The sequence below is a fragment of the Tachypleus tridentatus genome, chromosome 13, assembly GCF_004210375.1.
Source record: "Tachypleus tridentatus isolate NWPU-2018 chromosome 13, ASM421037v1, whole genome shotgun sequence".
In the NCBI taxonomy this organism is placed as follows: domain Eukaryota; kingdom Metazoa; phylum Arthropoda; class Merostomata; order Xiphosura; family Limulidae; genus Tachypleus; species Tachypleus tridentatus.
In genome coordinates this window covers 244,825,994-244,851,285 of record NC_134837.1, presented here as the reverse complement: position 1 = coordinate 244,851,285, position 25,292 = coordinate 244,825,994, and the positions used below count along the sequence as shown (strand labels likewise).

Genomic DNA, 25,292 nt, shown 5'->3' with positions numbered 1-25,292 from the left:
CATTATTCAAAGACTTATTAAAAAAGAATTATATTTATATGTAGTTATAAGTGGCTCACATATCCAATCCTTAAGCTCCTTCAAAACCTTTGAGGAAATATTATCTTGTCTAGAAGTCTTATCATTCTTTAAACTTCTCAATTTTTTTTAACAAGCTCAGAATTAATGCAATCAACCTGTTTGATCTTGCATTAAGACTCTTAAGTCTATAAATTTAGTTCATTTGTGTGTGCAAGAGTTATAATATTTATTAAAAGTTTCCCCAATTTTGAAAAAATACACTCATTACATTGAAAGTTATAGTATGTATAGTTTCAGAGTTGTGTGATGGTTGCAAGGTTGGTCAAAATGGCCAGGCCTGTGAAAGGAATTTCTCAGATTAGGCAATGTATGATAGACAAATCAAATATTTTTCTAGAAATTTAATATATTTGTATTTGTTCAAAACAATACATGACCTTATAACTGAAAGATATAAATAAGAAATGGTACCCCTAATAATAATAATAACAAAATGTATTGCATTATTCTTTATCATAAAAGTTATTTTTCACATTCAAGTTTTCACTGGTTTGGATACCTTGTCCAAGTTACAATTAGAATACAATTTGCATAAACACTAAACATTTTCACAAGAAGATACTGTCTATATCTCTAATAAACTAGCTTAAGAATCATGATTTATGAAAAATTTGAGAAATACTCTTCAACTTGATTATGCAGCCTCCACAGACGTGCTTGTTTCTGGTTTTGTTGACTTAGGAACTTTCTAACATGAGGTAATCGGTAATTTTGGCGTCTTTTACAATCTTTTAAGCCCATCACAGCATTCAGGAGATAAGCCTGAGGTTCGGAATGTAATATTTCCACTACAACAGACAAAGAAAGTATTTTTTTCTGTACCCAGTATTTTCATTGCATTAAAATAATTAAATAAATCATTATGTGTGATATTAACATCAAATTTCATCCACGCCCATAAAACTTTATAACCGGGACATCTTAAAGGTTACACATTGCACTCATTAAATTAATCACTATATTTTGTGTGAAGTTCATTTAACAACAAACTTTTAACACAATGGTTTTTTACATATAAATATAGAATTTACTTTTATATGTGCAGTATACATATATACTAATAAAACAACCTGTGTTTTTGTGTTTCAGTCAGTCAGCACCATAACTCCACACAGAAAGAACCTAGAGACCTGACACTTTGCACAGATACTTAGTGAATTCTGAAGGTTTGCACCTGGGTATCACTTTTATACACAGGCCTTCCTCTATATTAATAAAAGTTGTTGTTTTTTTCCACTAACTTTCAGCCCTCTTACCCAAGTTTTCTTTGGACAGTAGTGTACTGGGTGATAAAGCCCCATTTAAAATAGGTAACTAGGGAATAATTCTAACAATAATTAATATCTGGTATTAGAGAAACAGAATTACGATCAATAAAGGATATACATCAATGAATTTGATAAAATAAATCAAATTATTGGTATTATACAGAGAAAAAATAAACAAATATTTCATACTTCAGACAATAAATTGGAAAATTAAAGATTTAATTTCACTTCCAAACACTTAGATACTGTATTTGTCCAAGTTTCTAAATATTGTCTTTTATTTTACATTGCAAAATACACTGAGTAATTTGACTACTTGAGAGTGTTGTTAAATCAAAGGCTGAATAAAAATTTGTTTTATTCTGTACACTTTTTTTTAAACTATTGTTTTACATTTAAAAGGAAAAAACATGCATAAAGTGTAAGAAATTCATGTTATTATTTCTACCAATAATGTGAAACAACAGAGTTTTGAAAGAACAGGTTTAAGTAAAAAACACATACAAGTATTAGCATTCATATCACTAGGAGTAATTATATTTACATATTTATTTTGTTCATTTGTATCTAAAAATATGTTTTCAAAATGTGTATGTTAAAGAAATTTTATTAGAAAATTATTATATATATTTCTTTACATTTAGTTAAAAAGCTGTAATATAAATTGTGTTTTGCATTTTTATCACTTAAGACTTCTTTCAGTGATTGTATTTGAACAAATACAATTTCTAATTTTCAAATTGATAAAAAATCTTTTAAGTAAAAGTCATTATTAACTGTGCAACAAAAATCCTTATTTTAAAAAACTGAAGGAGATAAGAATGACCCAAAACTTTCTTGAAGTTACATTTGTATATGATGTCTATTTGTTTGCATCTTCCAGCCCCTATAATAATAGGCCTATAAAGATATGGAATAAACATACTCATGTTCAATATCTGTGATGTCAAATGTTTAGTGTAAACAAATACTTAAATATTATTTGGGTTAAGTGAAAATAACATTAGAAAAACTTATGTGTATTTTATAGAGACGTGTGCCCTACTGTGATGTAAGAATGAAAATTTATCAAATGCTATCATGTCTAAGGGCAAACAAGACTAACTTTATCAGAGTATAAACAAGTTGAATGTACAAAATTCTACAAAAGTAAACTGGTTTTTATTCACTTTATTTTGAGAGGGGAGAGAGAAGTGTGATAAATATTTCTGATATTAACTATGTACATTACACTAAAATACTGAGAAAAAAATTCTGATTGTTAATTACGATCAGCAAAATGTATGAAACAAAAATGATAGTGAGACTTGCAAGAAACCAAAAATGCTTATCTAGAGATGTACCAATCAATGACTGTTAAGGGGTGGAGATGAACTAAACAATACATCTATGATTTCATTTATATTCTTTTAATTTTTACATTCTTAAGCCATTTATCTTGCAGAAATATGACAATATGACATACACTATCACATTAAAGGTGAAATTTTGATACTTTTTGTTTAAAAAATAGCCAAACATCAGGCCTCTGCCAAGGTAATATCCAAGCATTGCTGAGTAAGGATTATTATAGCTTCATTTTTTTTAAAATTAAAATTACAATTATAAATGAAAAGATATTTTGGCTTCTCACTACAAAGACATATATATTATCACTTAAGTGTTCACAAGATTAGACGGTACTTTGTTTTTGTTTTGATTTATAAGATTTAGTCCAGAATAAAAAATAATGACTGTATTATAGAAAGATGTGATACATCTTATCAATGCTACAAGCTCTTTTAATTATTTTAAATTGGTAAACCTATGACTAATACATTACAGTAAGTGCACTAATACAGAAATTAAAGAGAGAAAGAATATTAGATATCTAGAAATATATGGGGAAAGTTATACATAATTATAAAACTTATAATGTATAATTATTAAGAAGCATAATTTAGTGCAGCTCTGAAAGTATGTATTACATATCAAGAACTGGTAATTAATAGTTTCCATCACAGTCCATATCCATTTCTATCAAAGTGAAAATGAATATATTTAAAAGTACAGGACAGCAGACGATAAGAAGAAAAAGAAATGAAATAAATGAGAATCTGGAAACATATTTTAATTTTATATATATTTCTAATTATTATATTTGTATTTCAATGACTTTAGAATGCCACAAACCAAAATACTTTTGCTTATTTATCTTTGTGAAGCCAGCAACCTGAACTTTAAATATAAAATAGCTACCAGCAGCATAATATCTCATTTCTTTCTTTATTTATTTATTTACTTCAAGCTTAGCTGCATGGTGCTTACTTTTTCAACTAAAAGTTTGAAAGTTAATTAATTAATTTTCCTTTTAGTAGTGAAAGTTGAATCACAAATTTTAAAATACTGAATACTTTCATGATTTTATCAAAATGCATTAGCATAAAAATATTAGAAAAACTAGATTTTAAATGACTAAGCATCCACCATCGAGTACAATTACCAAACAAATGCTACAGTAAACCCACCAGAACTCGCATTAATGTCATCATTACAAGTTTGCTGAGGTAGTTTATTGGAATCAGAAGCACTTCTTCTTTCATTGCAGGAAATCTCTTGTAGTACTTTGGCATTTTCAACTCCACTTCTGGAACTTATTATGTTTAACTGCTTATCAATCTTTTAAGACAAAAGAACAAAAAAAAACATATAAATCTGTAAACTTGTAACATAAAGTATGCGTAATAATTATCTAGAACACACATTATTCTACTGATATTTTTAATAAGAACTCTTCTATCAAAACAAATAAAATAACCTGCAAATTTTATTTTGTGCAGTTTGATAGCTTTCATTCTTTTTTTTTTCAGTTTGATTCTAATGAACATAAGCTAAGATATTACACAGTACACAAATTGTTACATTAACCTTTTTATGACACGTCACAGGTCAAAGGCCATGGCATCTTGTTTGTTGACTTGCATTCTAAATTTTATTGCCCACACAAAATATAACTTTTCAAAAGAATCATAAGGAAGAGCTCAAAATGAATGATCAGTGGATTTCTATGGATTTTAATGAATGAAATAAGTTTACAGTTAGTACTAAAATGTAAATCATTCAGAACAATAATATAAGTTACAGTTTCTGAAATTATCAAACTGGAATCCCCACATGTGGTCAAATGTACTTATATGAAAACTGAATTAGATAAGTAAGGGATCAATCAAAATGTTATATACTTTTATGTTAAAATTTTTGAAAATTTCATCATAGAAGCCCTAAATGGAGGTTCAGAGATTCTGGGGGAGATTTTAGAATTAAAAGCACAGACTTATGCAAAAACTGACTATAAAATTTAAAGTATCATTCAAAGCAAGTTGTTACCCATGAATTGTTGTTCATACTTTTACTAGTTGTGTAGTATTCATAAATAAGAAAGACCTTCAACAGCAAATTTGGAATTTGAAAAATAATTTATCATAATGTGAAATCTGTGAGACATATAGGCATAGAAACGAAAGACAGATTTATCCTCAGTGATGTCGAGAAACCCACTTGTTGAGAAATTTTTTGTAAAAACGGCTCGTTTGGATTGAGAAAATATTTTACATAGAAGAGTTTAACAACGTCGTCAGGTTCACAAAGATGACTTCTTCGGTCATCGTTCGGTTTATATGTTTTTTCAACCCAAACGAGCCGCTACATATAAACAGATTTATCCTATTTAACTTGTGGTAAACAAGTATCAAGGAAACTAATTTCTCTTAGTATGATGAAGTATCTAACCAAATTACTGCAGTTTTACTACTGAAAAGCTTATTTCTGATAAATTCAGTAAATTAATGACAATAGCTCAGAAGTATGTTCTTCCTGAATAAACTTGGTACTGTAACAATAACATTTTAAGAACAAGATTTAATATAGATCTTTCAATTCATGTAAGAGACCTGTAATGATGGGATTTAGAACTGAATCATTTTCATAATAAATTAAACTATACATGTTTACAGGTTCAGCTGTTTGAAGTATGTTAAATTAGAAACCATGGTACTATCTTTTAACAATGAATCTATAAGTCAACCAGACCATCTAAAATACTACACATATATTTGGTATTTCCTACAACTATCTTGTAAATTCTAAGGAATGCATACTATCCTATAAGGAACCTAACAGTGTTCATCAACCAAAAAAGAAGAAACAATTATTTTCAATCTTAGATTGAAATAGATAAAGGTTTTAATAAACTTTGCCTGAAGTCATGGTTTTAAAAGTAATATCATATTGATTGATTATTTTAAAGCTGATAATTATTGAAAACTACAACCAGTACAATTTTTTATCACAATTTCTCTTATCTTGGAGTACAGATGTTAGAAACATCAGATTCAAATCTTACTTGCCAATAAGAAATTGCTTGGCATCCCACCCTTGAAGCAAATGTGGATGCAATTAGGACAGGATAGGAATTTTAAAAAATGCAATCCATAAAACGATGCAGTGAAGAATATTCATTGGTGTTAATAAAAATTTTCACATAATCATTGGAAGGAGTAGATAGCCATGACCTGAGTGGTTAACTCTTGGGAAATAAAAAACTGCTAACATTACTACAAAAGTAGAAAAAGTAAAAGTAAAACAAAAACTTCTCAAAAAAAAAAAAGATCCCTATATCCATGATTTGTTACCAAAAATTATAAGGTTGCTCTGGTTAACATTTTACAATCTAATACACTATGTTCAATTTAGGCTAATTGAATAATTGACACTTATTTCTTTAAAAAGAAGATCCATAAAACTGTCATTATAGATAAATGTTTTAAAATGCTGTGCTGTAATAAAAGTTGTATATAACTCATAATTCAAACATATCCATAGTTATTGTAAAGCAATGCAAATGTTATACTTTACCTCTAAAAGGTGTTTATGCAGATCGTTTAAAGTATAATTGTTGAAGTTTATAGTTAGTGCATCATCACAGTTACTATAATTTTCCTTAAACGATGAAGGTTGAAGCTTTAAAAGTTGCTGCTTAAGATGTTGTGTTTGATCTTCCTAAAAATACATAAATGAACAGTTAGATGAACAGTCACAAAAGGAAAACAATTTTGAATATTCTTGTAGTTTAAAAGAGCAAATATAAATAAACATCATTAAATGTAATGAAGAAAGTAGTAACTTCATAATTAATTATTCATAATTTATTTGAACTTGTGGAATGAGGAATAAAAATATAAACAAGGGTGAAAATTGCAGTTTCATAACAACACTGCTAGAAAGCATAATCATAATAACTAGTCAGAGCCAAAATAGATTCTTAAATATAAAATTTTTGTTTTAAGAATAATAAAGTGTACCAAACAAATTTAAAATCTGGTTTATTCCATAATTATTTGGTAATCATCACAATTTATATGGCATGTTTGAAAATAACCTTTGAATTCATGAAAACTATCTCAATCAATATTGTTTTATGTATATATTTACGTGTGTATATATTCACACATTTAATGACAATTCTTAGATATTTTATAAATACTGATGTTTTCCAATTAATAATTTAACCTTTACTGCACTAGTTGTTTCTACTGGAAACTAAGCTTGCAAATGATTAAAGTGAACAAGAAGAAAAAAAAGCTGATTGGTCTTTTAGATGAACAAAAGAGTAAACAATTAAAACAAAAAATGAACTGTAGAGATAAGCAAATTTATATACTGTTTTAATATGCAGATATATAAACTGACATATCTTAACGTATCATTATTAAAAAGCATGTGGGCCTTGTGAAATAATACAAACTATTACAAATTAGAAGAGAGTGAAATTAAATATTAAAGTCAAGACAACATTACAGAAATCTATTAGAAGTAAATGTACATCCCAAATCCTTTTAACAGATCTCAAGCAAACTAAATAACAATGAATACTGAAGATTTTTAAGTACAATCAGCAAAACAATCTCAATTAATGATTTTTTCTGTACAAATATACATAAAATTTTACTCATTTAATAATGAATGTTACACAAACTAACTTTTTTCTGCTTATATTTTTAACTTTGGTACACTATGTAGTAGTTTCTTTTTGAAACTGGTATGCAATTTCTGAAGATAAATAAAGCAGGACAAACAAATACATTATCAATCAATACTGTTATACAGAACATATACAAGTAAATGCATTAACACACACACACATATATACTTGTATGTGTACACAAGTAACTCATGTGCTGTTTTAAAGTATCTCAAAAATAGACCAACAGCAAAAGTTTAAAAATTTTTTAAGCATTAGTCTTAGTTACATGAAAGTCTTCTACAAACTTAATAGCAGACAATTTATGACACGCAAATACTTTACACATGTTTGTACATGGAACACGTACATCATGAAGATGCATAACCTAGGGATAGGACCAACCAATATATTTAGAAATGTATCTCACTATCCAAAGAGTTGATTCAAACAGTCAGTATGTAATAAGTAAAAAACGTATTGGTTATAAAAGACATACATAAGTCATTGGCCACAATTTAACATCATAAAAATTTACTAACAAAATGAAGCTGTCTTAACACCTCTTCCTCATGTTTCAGCTGCTGTACTATTTGAAGTCGTTTTTGAACAGCAACTCTGAAATTTTTCAAGCTCATTTCTTTCCGTTTTAATGTCTCTTGCACACGGAACTCTTCTCTCACAGCTGCATTTTCAGCCTAAGGTATTTTAGCAAAACATTTTAGGTATTTTCTAAGATTCCAAAGGAAGATCCTAACAAAATTTATAAACCAATATTAGTGTAATGTTCAAAACTTAATAAAAAGACATACTGCTTTTTTCCCTCTTTAAAATGCATGCAAGTAATGCAACAGTAACATCACCAAGATAAACAAATTTAAAATCAACTTGAACTTAGAAATCCTTCACTATTCATCTTCAACTCCACCAATTATCATGAAGTTGTCAGTCATTACAATGCCATCAATATTTTGTAATACAGGGTGTTCGGAAAGTCACTGTGCACTTATAATATTTATTAACAGACATGTTTGAATATAGAATACAGAAGGTAAATATGAATGACAAATATAAACAATGTTGAAAGTGACACCCGTTGGCATCAATACAAGCCTGGATCTTTCTTATTTTGTTTCTAAACACTGCTATCAGTTGCTGGCTTGAAATAGACTGAATAAAATATGATTACAAAACTACACAGTGACTTTCCGAACACCCTGTATGTGACACAATAGTTGAAAAGTATTGGTTTACTAGCACGCTATATCAGGTTTGAATCATTTGGCTAACATGTTTTTTCAAATGTCTAAATTTCAAACTGAAATTAAAGGGGGGGTTCTTTAAATTCATGTTTTGAAAATATTGAATTAACTGAAACTTAGGATGCTTCATAACAATAATTTGGATCTTAAAGTTTTCACTGTGTCTGATGATTTATAAACACTAAACTATTAATTTAGATGTAAATATTGCACATGAAAGACAAATTTGATTAAATTTTAGAGAAACAACCTAAAGAATTTCTGATACAGTGCATCTCATTATGTCATTCCATGCTTTGTTATAATTCCAAATATCATCTGCACAGAATTTACCAGTTCAAATTATATAAGGAGGCTAAACTAAATCTACTGAAAAATGAAACTGGTTTTAAATACAAGTTATCTAAGTTTCTCGCATTTAATTCATTTAACTAATGTGACTAATTATTTTCATACTATCTAACATGGAATTCATTCTTGAACAAAACAGACTGAGAACATATAGCTAGAGATGGGTAACTTAATTTCCTTTGAGCTAATTAGTGCTCAGTGAAAATCTGTAAATTTGTAAACCAATTTTACAATTTTTATCATTCAACCACCCAAGTAATCAAACTACTGTTAATGTTTTTTGTTAAGCAAAAAACTACATACAGCTATCTGTGCTCTGCTCAGTTTTAACCTTAAGTTTTTTTATTGATATTTGTTCAGCTTTGGTGATTCATGGGGAAGAAGCTTACAATTTGAAGGTATCGGATTATATCCCATTGCCATTAAACTTGCCTGCCCTACCTTTGTTATGAAATATTTCCTAAGGCCTGAGATTAATGTCATAGCTTCTTCTGCTCTTATAAAGAATGTAGTCATCAAATGAGCTCTATAAGCCACTGTTACTTCCTTTGAACTACTGACTAAGTATTAGGTTGAGGAATAATTAGTGAGCATTTTTAAATAATTTCATTCAAGCATTACATGCAAGACTATACAATACTTCAATGCATGAACACATTACACCCAAAACATTTATTATGATACTTTATTTCATGTAATACCTAGGTATATAGTATGCATTGTTTTAAATGAAATTGCAAGAAATTAAATGCGAAAAGCAGATGGTGTCGAAAATGCTCGATTTTGTCCACTTGACAGTCCATTTAATGAGCTGAAAATGAAAGCAAAAATTAAAGACATATGAAAATCAAACACACCATCTATTAGAGCAAAAAATTATCTACCAAATGACATGAAATATTTTGTGAAAGTGTTTAATTTATGAATATATTTGTTTAACTTGAAAAAACACTCATGAATTATTCCTCAACCCAATATAATATGTGGGCAGGTCACTACCCAACACCCTACAAGAAATTAGTAGAATCTGGTCAATGACCTTCAGTTGTAATTCAATCCTTTCCAAGCTATTTAGCAACCGTTCATGAAAACAATGGATTTACATGAATGAATTTTCACAGTAAATATCATTGTCTGGTAATTAATAAATGCCACTGGCTCTATTTATAAATTCCAACTACTGTGAGTGTTGGAATAGGAAATTTCCAGATAAAATGAGAAACTAATAAATTTATGGATGAAAAGTAGCAATACTATTGTATGCTATGTTTTGATCTTTAACAATTCATGTGTCATGATAACCAATGGTTTAACCACTTCTGTAAATAAGAATACTTGCTCTTTATTTGAAGATACTGTTGCGATTACTGGCATTTTAGCAGGATATGGACAACTAAATCCAAATTTGATGATCAATGAGAGCCTGAGAAAATGACAACTGATAACAGCTGAACCCAGCACTTGTAAGACTAGATTTTGGTGGCCAACTAGTAGTTACAAATGTTTTCAGCTAGAAGTTGAAAGTGTTTCAAGTGAAAAATTCCTAATATACTCATGCTTATATGTGTGTAAGCATAACAATATCTAGTACATAACTAATTCCATTTTGTTTAGATAAAACTACACATATTTTAAACATGATTTTCAATGCTGCTGGTTGCTTTACACCTTACTAATATTTACTTATGTTTACTTTGAAGCTATTATTTCATTATATTATATGATCATGGAAAACAAAATCAACAGATACTACTTTTTTATAATTGCAGATAATGAAACATATATAATCTCTACCTTTGTAACTAATAACTTGCAGTTATAATATTTTACCAAAGTACATTTGATATGGTTACATAAAATACAGTGTATAATAAAAATATTATACAACACATCATATAGTAATATTCTATACTGAAACCATAAAAAATATTTTCATTACAATATTAGTTGGCATTTCATAATTACAGATTAGCTGCCCACCTTTAGATATGTAGCTCCCTAGTATAAGGGTACTAAGTGTTACTGTTACATGTGTGTACATGTACAAAACTGCCTGTGACATCAATAAGTCTCTTGACCAAAATACAGTACATAACAATTTTTCGACCTTCTTAGGTCATCTCAACCTGAAGATGACCTAAGAAATGTGAAACTAAGTTCTGTACTTCATTTTAATTAAAAGTTTAATAGCCATGCCAGCTGTCTTTAGAATACGTTTTTTCTGCAAGTGGGTCTCTCATCATCAAGTCTCTTGATCTATGGTCTACTCCATCACACAGAGTGCCTAGTGCTTATGTCTGTCTTAGGTGAAATATGACAAATTTGTCTTTTTATATTGTTTTATCTGGCACTGTAGATCTTCTCAGTGATGTGCATAATGAAAGTTACAATGAGAAACTGAACAGCCATTTAATACCTTGAATAGTATGTAAAGTTCTACTGAATCTTAAACTAACGTTATGAGAAACCTTTTATTAAAAGCACATTTACCATAAAATAATGAATGTTTAGAAATTTCATAATATTTTTTCTATAATAAAAGCATATCTCTTGAAATATCATAAGCAAAACAAATTGCCATCAGGAAGTAAATTATGGTAAAAGATTGCAATGTTCTTCAAATTATTTAACTGTTGCCTCAAACACTATTTATAATTTATTTACCAAGAATTCCAAATACAATTTATATTTATGTATAAATGGCTTATAATAATTTTTTCAGCACCTGTTGCATAGATGATGTTGACTTGATAAAAACATTCTGTGTAAGATTAGTTTATAAAACATTTCAAGAACTTTTGTTGTAGGAGATTACAAAAAAAAAAAAAAAAGACACTACTGTAAGATTATAAGAAATACATACCAGCCATATAGCTATGCAGTGTATGAAGAAAAAGTAAAACTGTTGTTTTGAAATGTTATACAGTTACAACAGAAAGTGTTCGTACCCCTGCATAGTGAGTATTTTTCCTCATAACTTAAAAAGTATCATGATTAGGATGATGAAAGTATTATATATTATAAATTTTATGCTAACACACATCTACATAATTTTCTATGTAAATTTAACAAAAAATAAACTGTTTATAAACAAATAACCAAACACAGGAGGGGCAGAATGTCTTTGTGCGTCTACTTTAATAGTCAGTTGTGTAGCCTTTCAGGTGAATTAATTGGTGCAATCTCTCCTCATAGCCCTCCATGATCATTTTACAGTACTCGACTGGTATTTCCTTCCATTCTTCTTTACATAAGGCCTCCAACTCTTGCAAGTTTTTCGAATGACGCTGATGAACCCTGATTTCAACTCATGCCAAACATTTTCAATTGGATTGAGACTGGGTGACGGCAATGGCCACTCCAGAATGCTTATATAGTTCCTCTGCAACCAGGATTGCACATATTTCGATGTGTGCTTAGGGTCATTGTCGTGCTGGAAGATTCAACAACGTCCAAGCCACAAGTTCTGAGCATCATTCTTGATATAAGTGCCTAATATATCAACGTACTCTTCTTTTTTCATGATTTCGTTGACACGGTAAAGGCTGCCTACACCAGAAGAGCTGAAGGAACCACATAGCATGATCGAGCCACCTGCATGTTTAACTGTAAGAACGGTGTTCTTTGGAAGATTTTGTTCCCCCTTCTTACGGAAAATATAGCGAACATTATTGTGGCTAAAAAGCTTGATTTTAGTATCGTCTGACCAAAGAATACTCTTCCAATAGGTAAAGGGTTTATCTACATGCTTTCTTGCATACCTCAATCGTGCTTCTAAATGAACAGGCTTTAAATATGGAGTTCTATGAGGACGGCATGCTTTGAACGCAGAAGAGCGTAACATGTTTGTAACTGTAGAGTGCTTACTTCAACCACAGTTTCCCTTACCAGTTTCTGTATGTCATTACGTGTTAAACGAGGGTTCCTTCTAACTTCTCTAAAAACCTTCCTCTTAGTTTTCTCTGGAATTTTGGTGGGGCATCTGGAATGAGGGAGGTTAGCAGTTGATCCAGTAAGATTAAACTTGGCAATTATGCTTTGAACAGTAGACTTCAGCACATTAAGTTGTGTAGCAATACCGGATAGAGACACACGAGACTTGTATGTTACAATAATTTGGTTTTTTAAATCACTGGACAGTTCTTTCGTGTTCGCCATGATGACCATGCAGATATTGATGGAGACGGCACTAAACTGCCGGAAGTACATGTAGTTTATTTGCCAAACTAAATAAAATTTTTATGGGAATATCAGTTTTTTTCACATGTTCTGAAATGTACAAACACTTTCTGCTCCTCCTATTTTTGGTTATTTGTTTATAAACAGTTTATTTGTTATTTAATTTACATAAAAACTTATGTAGATGTGTGTTAGTATAATATTTATAATATATTGTACTTCTATTAACCTAATCATGATACTTTTTAAGTGATGAGCAAAAAACCACCTGAGATGCAGGGGTACCAAAACTTTCTGTCGTAACTGTAATAAGTATATTGTTAGTATGTATAGTTGACTACAGGAAGATCAGATTCTACAAAGATGATTGTGAACTTAGTACTTCCAGACAAACCATGATCATTAAACAGTATATATAAATATCACACTTTGAAAACCTATAAAAAGAAGAGAAGCCCTCCTGCAATCAGTGATGAAGTAGCAACAAACAGTGTTTTTTGCAGTAACAGATTTATAGTTAGGTTTATTCCTAAATGGTATTTTTGGTTTGTCAGTAGAACTTGGGGACTGAACCATTACATTTTCTGAATTCCTGAGTACACTTTTGTTATTTAGATTGGTTATTTACAATTACAGGATGTGGTGGTTTTTTTGTAAATGTACATGTAGGGTAATAAAATGTCACTGTATAATGTAGTTCATTAGTTGTTGTTTTGTTTAAAATTATTTATTGGGATGTTATTAACTTTGTCACAGCTATAAGTATAGGACTCAAAATCATGACAATGCATGACTCTTAAATCACCTTGAAGTAAATGGTTTCATATTAGTCGTAAATGGCATCTACAAAATTCTGTATCTAGCCCATGTAATATTCTACAAGTAAACAATCTTAATAGCAAAGTTTGGTTGATTAAACTCCTTTTGAATTGTACCTGATGTATATACATATACAGTGTTTATGCAAATGTACAAAAAGTTCTCAATATATTCCATTTTTGAAATAAACTTAGTTTATTATCAATGTTTACTCAAGTTATTCTACTGTATACATATGCATGTGTTAACATCATCAATGTTTTCACAAAGGTTTTGAAGAAGGTTAAATATTAGGTACGTGAAACACTTGTTACTATTTTTTGTAAGTCCTTGAATACTGGGCAGGTACCAGAGGATGGGAAGTTAGCTAATATCACTCCTCCTTCCAAAGGAAATGATAAAAATTATCCCATTAATTATTTACTCACTAGTCTTACATCAATTATGGGAAAAGTTTTGGAAAGTTTGATAAAAGATGTTTTGTAAAGCCATTTAACAAAGTTTAAGATTTTACTGGAAAGTCAACATGGTTTCACAAAAGGAAAATCTTTCCTTAAAATCTTTTGGCATTTTTTGGAAAGGTTATATTGTTTATGTACATAAAGGTAAGGGTGTATCTGGAATTTTAGAAAGAATCTGATAATAAAAGACTGTAAAAATTTTCTGTAGATGTGGGGAATAAGTTAGCAAATTGGATAGAAGAGTGGTTGGCTGGAACAAAGCAAAAGATTATTATAAATGAAGTTCAATCAAGCTAGATTAGTGTTCAAGAGGTGTACCTCAACAGTCAGTCTCGAACCTTTTCTCATTTTGATTTACATCAACAGATGAAGGAATGTTTAATAAATTACTTACATTTGCAGATGATATAAAGGTCTTGTGTTATGAAAGGATATTGATTTATTGACCAGTCTCTTAAACCATTCAAAAAGTATGCTGTTGCTAGTAAGGCAAATAGAATTTTATAGCTGTATGTACTAAATTACTGAATATAAGTTTAACTAGATTATAATTTCATTGTACAAATCACTGGTTAAGCCACAAATGGAGTTTTGTGTTCATTCTTGGGATCCTTACCTTACACCGTTGTGCAATTTAATTGAAACGAGACAGAAAATTACGAATTTTTCATATTTTTGCGTTTTATTTCTGAGAATGGAAAAATTACTTGCAAATTAATACACGATATGATCTGCTTTATTTTTCAGAAGATCATTAATCTGCTTTGGCATCAAGTCCACGAGTTGACTGCAATCTTTACTAATTTCTGGATCGCAGTACCACACCTTAAATATGGCCTCATTTAGCTTATCTTTCATAGTACAGTCTTTTCCCCAAAATCTTTCTTTACAAATCATAATATTCCTTAAAATTTTGTCATATATCCCAAAAATAGATCAACCGTACTGCCAAACACAACTAATGATGCCGTCTGTGTGAAAAAATGACTATTAAAGGAAATCAGCAGGTCCAGCGAGCCTACACTGGCTGCCATGCTGCAAATATTGTAAAATGACCATTTGTTTCAATTAATTTGCACAAGGGTGTAAGCAGGCCATTCCATTATTGGAAAGGGTTCAGAGTATGATTACTAGAAGTACCTGGGATGTAAAGATTATCATATGAGGAGAGGGTGAAATCATTCAAATTATTTTTTCTTCAAAAAGAAAGAATTAGAGGGGATCTGATCAAAATACTTAAAGTTGTAAAGAAAATTGATAATGTTCATGTATCATATTTTTACATACTTAACAGTGAGAATAGCAGGGCAAGAGAAAAACAAATATAAACTTTGGCAGGTTAGAAATCATCTTCAGCAAAAATATTTTTACTTTTCTAAAATGGTGGTTTAACTTTGGAGTGGGTTGCCTTTGAAAGTTGTGGAAGCTGTAGATTAAAGTTTAAGAGAAAGCTTGATAAGTATATGAATCAATAAGGAATGGATTTAAGATTTTTTTAACAATCAATTTATAGTAGTTTTAGTTTAGAGGATGGGATAGCCAAAATGGACCAGTAGATCCTATGTTGTCACAAAACACTCAATTATATTCATAAAACAAAAGTACACTATTCACATATTTCCAACCTCTGTACCACAAGTGACTCTACAGATGCAGTTTTCTTCATTTGCACACAAGCATCTTCTGTAAATGTCACATCTCTGTCTTGAAACTTCTTGTGACAATGAAGCAGGCCCATCTTCTATCCATGCTCCAACAGCACGTACTTCAACAGTTCTACCTCCAAGTGAAGAGTTGTAAACTTGCTTTTTTGTTGAATACGACATTTGCTGGGAGTTCTTCATCAAAGTACTTCTGCAGTATGTACAATAATATCTACATGTAACAGTATCAGATGGCTGTATGCTCCACATATACATCAGCACCATATTGTTTATTACCTTTTGCTTAACATACTACTTAACTCATAAAGTACTTGAAAAAGCTCATGTTTGGTAAACATAATGTAATATTCATACAAATAGTCCACAAACTAAAAGAAATGATACAAGGTAAATGATTCTTAAGCTAAAGCACTAAACAATTTAATTATTATAAACAATTTTATATTTTCTTACATCATCATTTCTTAATGCAAATTATCAAAACGCAGTAATTAGTACTTTTTTAGAATATACTCCTTGTGATACTTTCCAAAAACAATATGATTGTTTGGTATCAATATTAAAAATACACATAAAAATAAAATATAAATTTGATTTATTTTTATTTCAACCTGCATCAAAATATCATGTACCAATGTGTAAATTTTGAAAAAGCTTTGTTAATGGACAAAATCATAAAAAAAAAGTCCACTTGCTCCAAGACAAAGCCAATTTAAGAAATTTTACTTTTCCATTAAAGCAGCAAAGCAAAGCTCTAAATCCTTCCTATTCACACCCAATTATAAGTGGAAGAAGCATCACTGCATTCTCACAATTGTTCTACAATGAGAGTACTGCATTTTATTACAACTCTCCATGCTCAAAAGGTGATATGGAACTATTAATAGTCTTTGTTAATTTGAAGAGTGCTGATGATCAAGCTAATGATGAGGATTCAGTGAAAAAAAGTGGCTGAAACAGAATCTTCAAAATATTTAAACAGAAACATCTAAAACACTACAATTTGCCTAAGGGTTTGCAATAGGTACCAATACTAGTAGTGGGCTACCAATACCAGTACGGGTTTATAGTGTATCATATGTTTAAAATATCTATTATCACATGTCCCATCTTCAGTTTTGACAGAATGCCCCCTCTGGTATTTTGGTTTCACGTTTTACAGAATTTTAAGAATTTGATGTGGTAGTTTTCAGTTTATATTTCAGTCAATAAACACATCTTGCTCTGAAAATCAGCAAAAGCATGAAATATGGAAAACTAGTGACTCCCATTCTCTGGAAGAGAACATGACTGATCATATGTTAAGTGAGTGGGCGCATGATTAACCCTTAGCATATGGGCAGGCCAAACTGTGGATGCCACATTTTAGTGAGTCATACTCCAAATTTAAATAAACTACTTAATTATTGTGATATATGAGCAAACTTGATAGAAAACCATAGATAATAAATCAATTTTTAATATTACATATGTATTAAGCTCTTAATTATATGAGGAAATATTTAAAAACAAACTCAAATTCCCTTAGTATGAAAATTTTGATATTTGTTTTTGAGCTGTCTCCTCTTCTAGGTTTTTGTGTCCACCCCAAGGACATCTTAAAAACCTACAAAATGTAGCTTTAAGTATTCTCTATAATTTCATTATCAATATTCTGATATTTTTATATTCCTCAATCTTATGGGGCTAAAGAGAAATTAATGAAAATTCAGAAATTACTTTCCACACCTATCTCTATCATGCTGTAATTTACAATTTGCTAATAGACTTTTCTGAGAACTAATAAATTTATAAGAAATAGAAAGCTTAGGTTTCAACCAATTCATTGCAATAGTCATAATACTGCATGGGTTTATGGATAATTGAAAATTTGGTTTGGCATGAAAAAACATTTCACATAAGCACACATTGGAAAGAATAGTTTAATTTCCAACTGCTCAAATCACATGATTAAATGTGCTTACGTGACAGTACCAGCAGTATAGGCAATATGGTATTGCTAGTACTATTGCAAACCCTATTTGTTTTATATTAATTCATTTGTCGATAAGGCATAAAATTTAGTAAAACACCTTTTTTGGAAGTTTAGCAAAATCTCAAATTTTTAAGAATTTTTAAAATTTCAGGGATATTATGTCAAGTTTTTATGTATGGGCAAGATTCTTTACAGTAGGTGGTTGACTTGTTGGTGATATATTTTGACAATATGCAAACAGCACACGGTCCACTTGCTTTAAAATAATATTGTAAAACATATATACGGTCCACTTGCTTTAAAATAATATAGTAAAACATATATATTAATGTATGTTACGTAGCTGACTACCACAGTTATAGCCAGAGCTTTAAATAATTCTCCTTTATATCAAAATCCCCCTCAAGCTGTTTAAATTACTTTGGAATCCAAATGAAAGAGGAATTACTTTTCTCTACTGTGTATTATAATAAGATCTGCAATTTTTACATTTTAAAAGTTTCCACTATATACTCTTCATGGCTAAACTCATGATCAACCAGTCTATATCCGTCTTTTTCTTTTACTTAACTTCCTATCACATTTTGTATACATAATTATAAGTAGCCCAACTGACACCAAGAACATTCTACACACTATGAGACATTATAATGCAACAATACTCACCTAAAGCAATGAGAAACATTCAAATAAAATGATACAAATTCATAACTGAAAAACACAACAAATAATTCATAAACAGTTAGGCAAGCAAACCTCTGATAAATAATCACTTCTTAAACTACTAACTTTTAATACTCACATTCTATAATTATCTAAATCATAACTATCGTATTAAATTTAAACAGAACAGCATATGTATTTTACATACTTGAACGTACATATAATAACAGTTTAAATATTTGAAATTTGATTTTGTTACATATCCATCCTAGGGCTTATAGTTATAGTGTAATTGATGATATATACATATATATTCTTTTCCCCACACATATAGATTCTAAGGTTTACATTTTCAAATGTTCATTTGTATGTGCTAAATTTCCAAAGTTCAGATCTTTCAAGAACTTCTGTGGTTTTCTAAAAATCTAATTTTAATGTTTTTCTAGCAATAAAATAAAAAATTGAGAAATATATTAAAAAAACTACTTGTCTATTGATCCAAATATAAAAATAAAACTTGTCTTTTAAAGAAATCTTGGTGTCACAGGTATCACTGAAAGTAATTTCACATCCACAGACAAACCTAAAAACACTCTTTGAGAAAAGTTCCCATACTTTAACTCTTGTTACCATATCTTCATTATTTACTAACAGTAAACCTAAAATGGAATCCTTTTTGGGTTTTTAACTGACAATTTTGTACAGAAAAAGCATCCTGGATTATTTCAAGGAATCTTTTCCACACTTCTTAATTGTTTACAATACCAATCAATGTGTCTAAAATTAAAGTTTCTAATAAATATTGCATCAGTATTCTTACCAGTAACAATCCTGTTGTTTTTTTTAAATTTACCATTTACCTATCACAATTACTAATTAAAAAACTTTCCACCTTTGGCTGTAACTCATAGTGACTCAATCTCTTGACTACCATTTCTTATGTTTTAAACATTAACAAGCAGCAGCTAGAAAAAAAAATCATCCCACACCCACTTTTAAAAACTCTCTGACAATTAATTTATTATCTGGAATTTCAAAATTATCCATTTCAATTTTCTCAACAAACCAAGTTCCAGTAATTCCCACTATATCCGTGAGCAGAATATTTGTTTGTGGCTTTTGTACAAGGCTACATGAGTGCTACATGAACTCATGCAATTTGTTCCTAATGTACTTAAAATGACAGTACCATCATCCAAGCTCATTTTTGAATTTCCTATATTTATCATTAAATATTACAGACTTCATGCCATAAGTATCTTACATGCAAAGTTCTTTAAGTTCAAGCTATTCTGTCAATCTGTTTATTCTAAAGTTACCAGGCTCCAGACACTAACATGTAGTACAGCTTAAAATAACATGTAAATACGTGTCTGTGTGTATAGATAAAACTTCTCCATATATCCTCCTAACCCGCATAAGTTAAGTCCTTCTCTAGCACATGATTTAGCCTTATCCATAAAATTATCCCACATATTGAACCAGACCACCTATTGTTCTAATCATTTTGCTGACAATCTTTCATTTAAGCATGTTCCTTTAACTAACAAGTAAACTATCCTTTATGTGTACCTAAATACAAAAGAGTAGATTAGTATACTTATTAAAAAATTCCCCTCAATATAAACCTCTTGTTCATCATCCTCCTTACTACAAGAAGCCTAAGATTGAAATAAATTAAAAGGCTGGTACTTGAATTTGTATCTACAGTGTATAGTGATCTCTTTTTTTATTACTGTAGATATTTATAAACCTAACACTCATTCTCATTATTTGTCACAGCCCTTGTAGCCATCCTTGGAACCAACTTTCACAATTCAGTCTTATTTCTAAAATAAGAGTTCCAATTGCATACAACTCTCTCAATTATGCCTAACTAAAGACTTACACAACCTAACACTGCCTCTACCTTAACTGTATCTAATTCCCATTTTGATTTCTACTCCTATTTTACTTTATCCCTCTAATGGTGCAATCATTACCAAAGCTATCTTTAAGCTAACTTCAGCTTACTGAAATTCATGATCAAGCTCACAAACACAACTTAGTCCTAGAACCATTTGAAATCTATAATTTCCACCTCCTATTTACCTCAGATCTACCTCTAATCATAACGTAGTTGACCATTCTTTGTTTTTATTATGCTTATACATTAATTGTATATTTAATTGTTTCATACTTTACAGATTATTAACACTTAAATCACTTATTAACTAATACTGGTGCTATTATAACAGCTATGAAGTACAGCATGTCTATTTTGTGCTTCAGTCTCATACACAGTGTATGAAAGAGACACTGGACATAACTTATATATTAAGCTGCTCTTTTGATATTGACTGATTACTGTTATAAATGAAAATGTAACTTTGAGGAAATTGTACTTTTTTAAAGTCGATTTTATTTTAATAAGTAGTTATTAATTAATGACAAACTGCTATTGAAATTGTAGTAGTGCTAGTAGAATTTAAGAATAGTATAACTAAATTGTTAATTTGAATTATTTATTTATGTAATTTAAATCCTTGGCAGGTATAACATAAATAATAGAAACAATAACTTTGAATTTTATATAAATAAACTTAGTGCTACTACAGCCTGTGGTATACAAAAGTATTTACACTATAGCATGTGGTCAACACAGATACTATTATTAATTTGCAACTGGCACCAGTTATAAATAAATAATAAATAAATCTTTAAAACAAAATAATCTTTTAAAATAATAAATTTCAAAACACCATTACATAACATTTTTGAGACAAATATAATCATAATGAAGTCCCAACAATCAAAACTAGCACAATTATAATATAAAGTACTCTTTTACAATACACAACTTATCAAATTATTATTTACTGAACAACAACAATGTGGATATGTATATATTATTTAACAAAAAATTATGTTTCAGTAAATCACTAATATGAAGATGATTATATTTATGTAGATCACATGCTATAGTATAAATATCTTTGTAGATAACCTGCCATAGTAGCACTTTGAACTTTCCTTCTTACTTAACTAAAACTAGTAATAATTCTTTACTTAAAATTAATTATTAATAACTTCAGTACTTTATAATTTAGTAATAATACACCTCAAACCTGGTAAATTATGACAGAACAAGTTAAGAGATCACAACCTATCCATATATCATAATCGATCCATCCATGGAATTACCCTTGTAGCCATCCTTGGAACCAACTTTCACAATTCAGTCTTATTCCTAAAATAAGAGTACCACAATTGCATACAACTCTCTCAATTATGCCTAACTAAAGACTTACACAACCTAACACTGCCTCAAATACTTAAGAGTTGAAACAAATGATATTGTAAAATTCTTTTCCTTATCATATAACACACAGAATTCCCATCAAATATGTGTGTAATCTAAACAGTTTGTCAAACTCAAGTTACAACTCAGATGCATAATTATATACACACATACACCTTGTATCTAGCCAACTGATTTCATTCCCTCTATAAAATCATAACATCTTCGTTACAACTAGCCAGGTCTAAGATTTTTATATAATTAACATACTTAACCAATTTCATAACTATGCCCTTGTCAATATCATTAATATTTAATATGAATGACAAATAGCAACGGTTCCAGCTTAATATCTTTCTTAAAATCAAGTAAATCCCACTCCTCTAGTCTATTTAAAACAATCTTGTGGTGTTGAGTAACCTGTACACTAAAATTTCAAAATAGTTCAACATCATTGTTAGAGGTTCACAATTAAAAAATTTTCTTCATAGGTTACTTTTCTGATATGATTAATCTATCATATTAAACTAACCAATTATACTCACATGACACCCAAATAGTTTAAATAGCATGAATTACTAATTCTGATCAGTTGATTATTTTTATAATACATACTACCTATTGGTAATGATGAACAATCTTGAATTAACCAAACATAATATTTACAAATCATAATGGTAAAAGTTGGTTTACTTAGATAACTAGAATGACTGGAAACACTAATTCTGATTAGTCAATTATTTTCCTGGCAGCAATCAATTAAACTCTAATTTCAACTACTCAATTATTTTATGACAAACCAATGTTAGAAATATACATGGATAACCATTTATATTAATTAATCAAGTTAATCACCCAACTCTAATTATTGCTCTTTAAATCTGTTCCCATTATATCTTAATCTTCTGTTCCAATAGCAGCTATAAATTCATTATTTCATTCCTAATAATTCAAACATAACATTACAAACAATATAGAACCATTTAAGGTTGTCCCTGTACACCCCTCAAGAATAAGTAAAAATCTAAATGCAAAATGTATTTTTCAGGAATCATCTATACTATTCTTAAATTCTACTAGCACTACTACAATTTCAATAGCAGTTTGTCATTAATTAATAACTACTTATTAAAATAAAATCGACTTTAAAAAAGTACAATTTCCTCAAAGTTACATTTTCATTTATAACAGTAATCAGTCAATATCAAAAGAGCAGCTTAATATATAAGTTATGTCCAGTGTCTCTTTCATACACTGTGTATGAGACTGAAGCACAAAATATTTGCAATGATGTGCTTTTATATTACATGTACATATAAGTGTTTCACATTGCGTTTTGAGAAATATTTCTCAAAACAAATAAATTCATATAACAATTTCTTTTCTCATACAAATAATAAAGTTTATGATACTTAATATGTGGTGATCATAGACAGTTTGCTTCTGTTTGTGGCTTTTATACAAGGCTGCATGAGTTCTATCCAAACTAGTCATGCCTAATTTTAAAATGAGAGACTAAAACAATGGTTATCAAACTTCTGTATTTGTGAATCATTTGAGTTTTTTTGTTTCTTTTATGCTGGTAAAGTACCTATACACTATTCCACCTCTTCTTCACCATAATTATGAATCCTTTTTAATGACCTCCTGACAAGAGGTCATAGACAACCACATATTGAGAACTCTTAGCCTAGGAGTTAGAGTCAGCTGCAGTTAATACATAAACTAATCAACAATATCTACCACTAACTCTTGTACTATCAGGTGGGTATCAGACCTAAGAATAGGATATGATCATTACACTTAGTACTTGTAATATACACACATATCCTCAATGTAAGTATAGTGCACGTTTATAAACACAGAATACTTAATAATTTTTTTTGCTTATAACTTTAAAGGAAATCCCTGTTATTAACAAAATGTAAAAACTTGAAGTATTTCGTTAAAAGGGTTATAATTATACATTAGTTTTGAACAGAAAAGGGAGAAGAAATGAATATGAGATTTCTCCCTTAAGCTATGAAAACAGATGATGAACCGTTTTTTACGCTTAGGATTAACTTTTGAGTCGCTTATTGTATATAAATATTTTTGCAGAAGTTACAATCTCAAGCCAAACTGTAGTTAACAGTTAAGCCTTACGGACAGACAGAAGCCCTCAGTATCAACGTATTACTAGCAGTACAATACAAATAATGTGATATGTAAACCTGTTTACTATACCACTATCACTCTATCAACAAATCCTAAAACAAAAAAAAAAAACAATGTAACTTCATAAAAGTTCATGCAGCAATATACCTAATCGAACAAACAGAACAAAATCAGCACTATCCCTTAGAGATTTAACGGTAAAACGCTGTTCGAAAAGTCAAGTGTGATCCAATATCCTCACAACTAGTTAACTGTTTTTTATACTGTGTCATAATTCTAACAATTTAATGATAATATATTTTAAGTATTTAAAATAAAAAATCACCGTAACACAGAGTACGCACTAGGTTAGAGGTTTAGGCCGAGGTCACCTATATTTGTGATGTAAAGACAGTATGTTAAACAGTTAAGAGACAGACTAGATCTCTTCAGGGAAGATATTTTGCATGTATAACTTAACCGATAAAATATCAAGTGTTTTGTTGTTGTTTTTTTATTCCAGAACATCGTCCGGAAATTGACTTACAGCTTTAAAAGTGTGGTTTTAATGTACCAAATATTTTTATGTGGCTGAAACTCTTTCCAAATTAACACTAAGTTTATTTTCATATGAACGTTCGGCATCTACTATTCCGCTGTTGAAAAATTACCCGAGTCGCATACAAACCAAAAAAAGACTGAATGCTCTACTTTGACGATAAAATCATTACAACACTGATGTCAACATTGAAACTGTATTTAAGTATTTTCATGGAAAGAACCCTAGAAGATTAAAGTATATTAACATTGTATTTCAATAGTGCATACATGTATTTATATGATTAACAATGACTGTAGTTGAAATACTACTATTGTAAAGATTTGTTTAAAATCTATATAATTATAATGCTACTGTCTGTTATATGACCATATAATTACTTCGTAGAGTATCAATGGATCTTCACCCATATTAGTTTGAAGGGGCATTAGGTCCATGTGGGGATAAATACAAATTTTTATTTTTGCATTTTATGATTGTTATGGGAGTTTTGCGTTTTTTACCACTACCTCACCTTCTGTTGATGGAACTTCACCAAATTTGGAGTGAAAGTTTGTTGAATCCATGCAGAATTGCGGTTTAACATTTTGTGTTTT

The 25,292-nt window shown here is 29.6% G+C and overlaps 1 protein-coding gene across 11 annotated transcripts in view; it reads right to left on the bottom strand.

The window, feature by feature from the left end:
* The window catches only part of LOC143236698 (uncharacterized), a 36,034-nt gene extending 11,415 nt beyond the window's left edge, over nt 1-24,619 (bottom strand). The window contains exons 1-7 of one of the 11 annotated variants that reach the window (XM_076475117.1): nt 24,306-24,467; nt 21,867-21,950; nt 16,045-16,273; nt 7,911-8,045; nt 6,243-6,386; nt 3,857-4,007; nt 704-869 (exon numbers count right to left, since the gene is read on the bottom strand). In XM_076475117.1, coding sequence (XP_076331232.1) covers nt 704-869; nt 3,857-4,007; nt 6,243-6,386; nt 7,911-8,045; nt 16,045-16,273; nt 21,867-21,874 — 833 coding nt within the window. In that variant the 5' untranslated portion in view covers nt 21,875-21,950; nt 24,306-24,467. The other 10 variants (XM_076475120.1, XM_076475113.1, XM_076475119.1 and 7 more) reach the window with 10 other exon arrangements.
* Nucleotides 24,620-25,292: the final 673 nt, after the last annotated feature.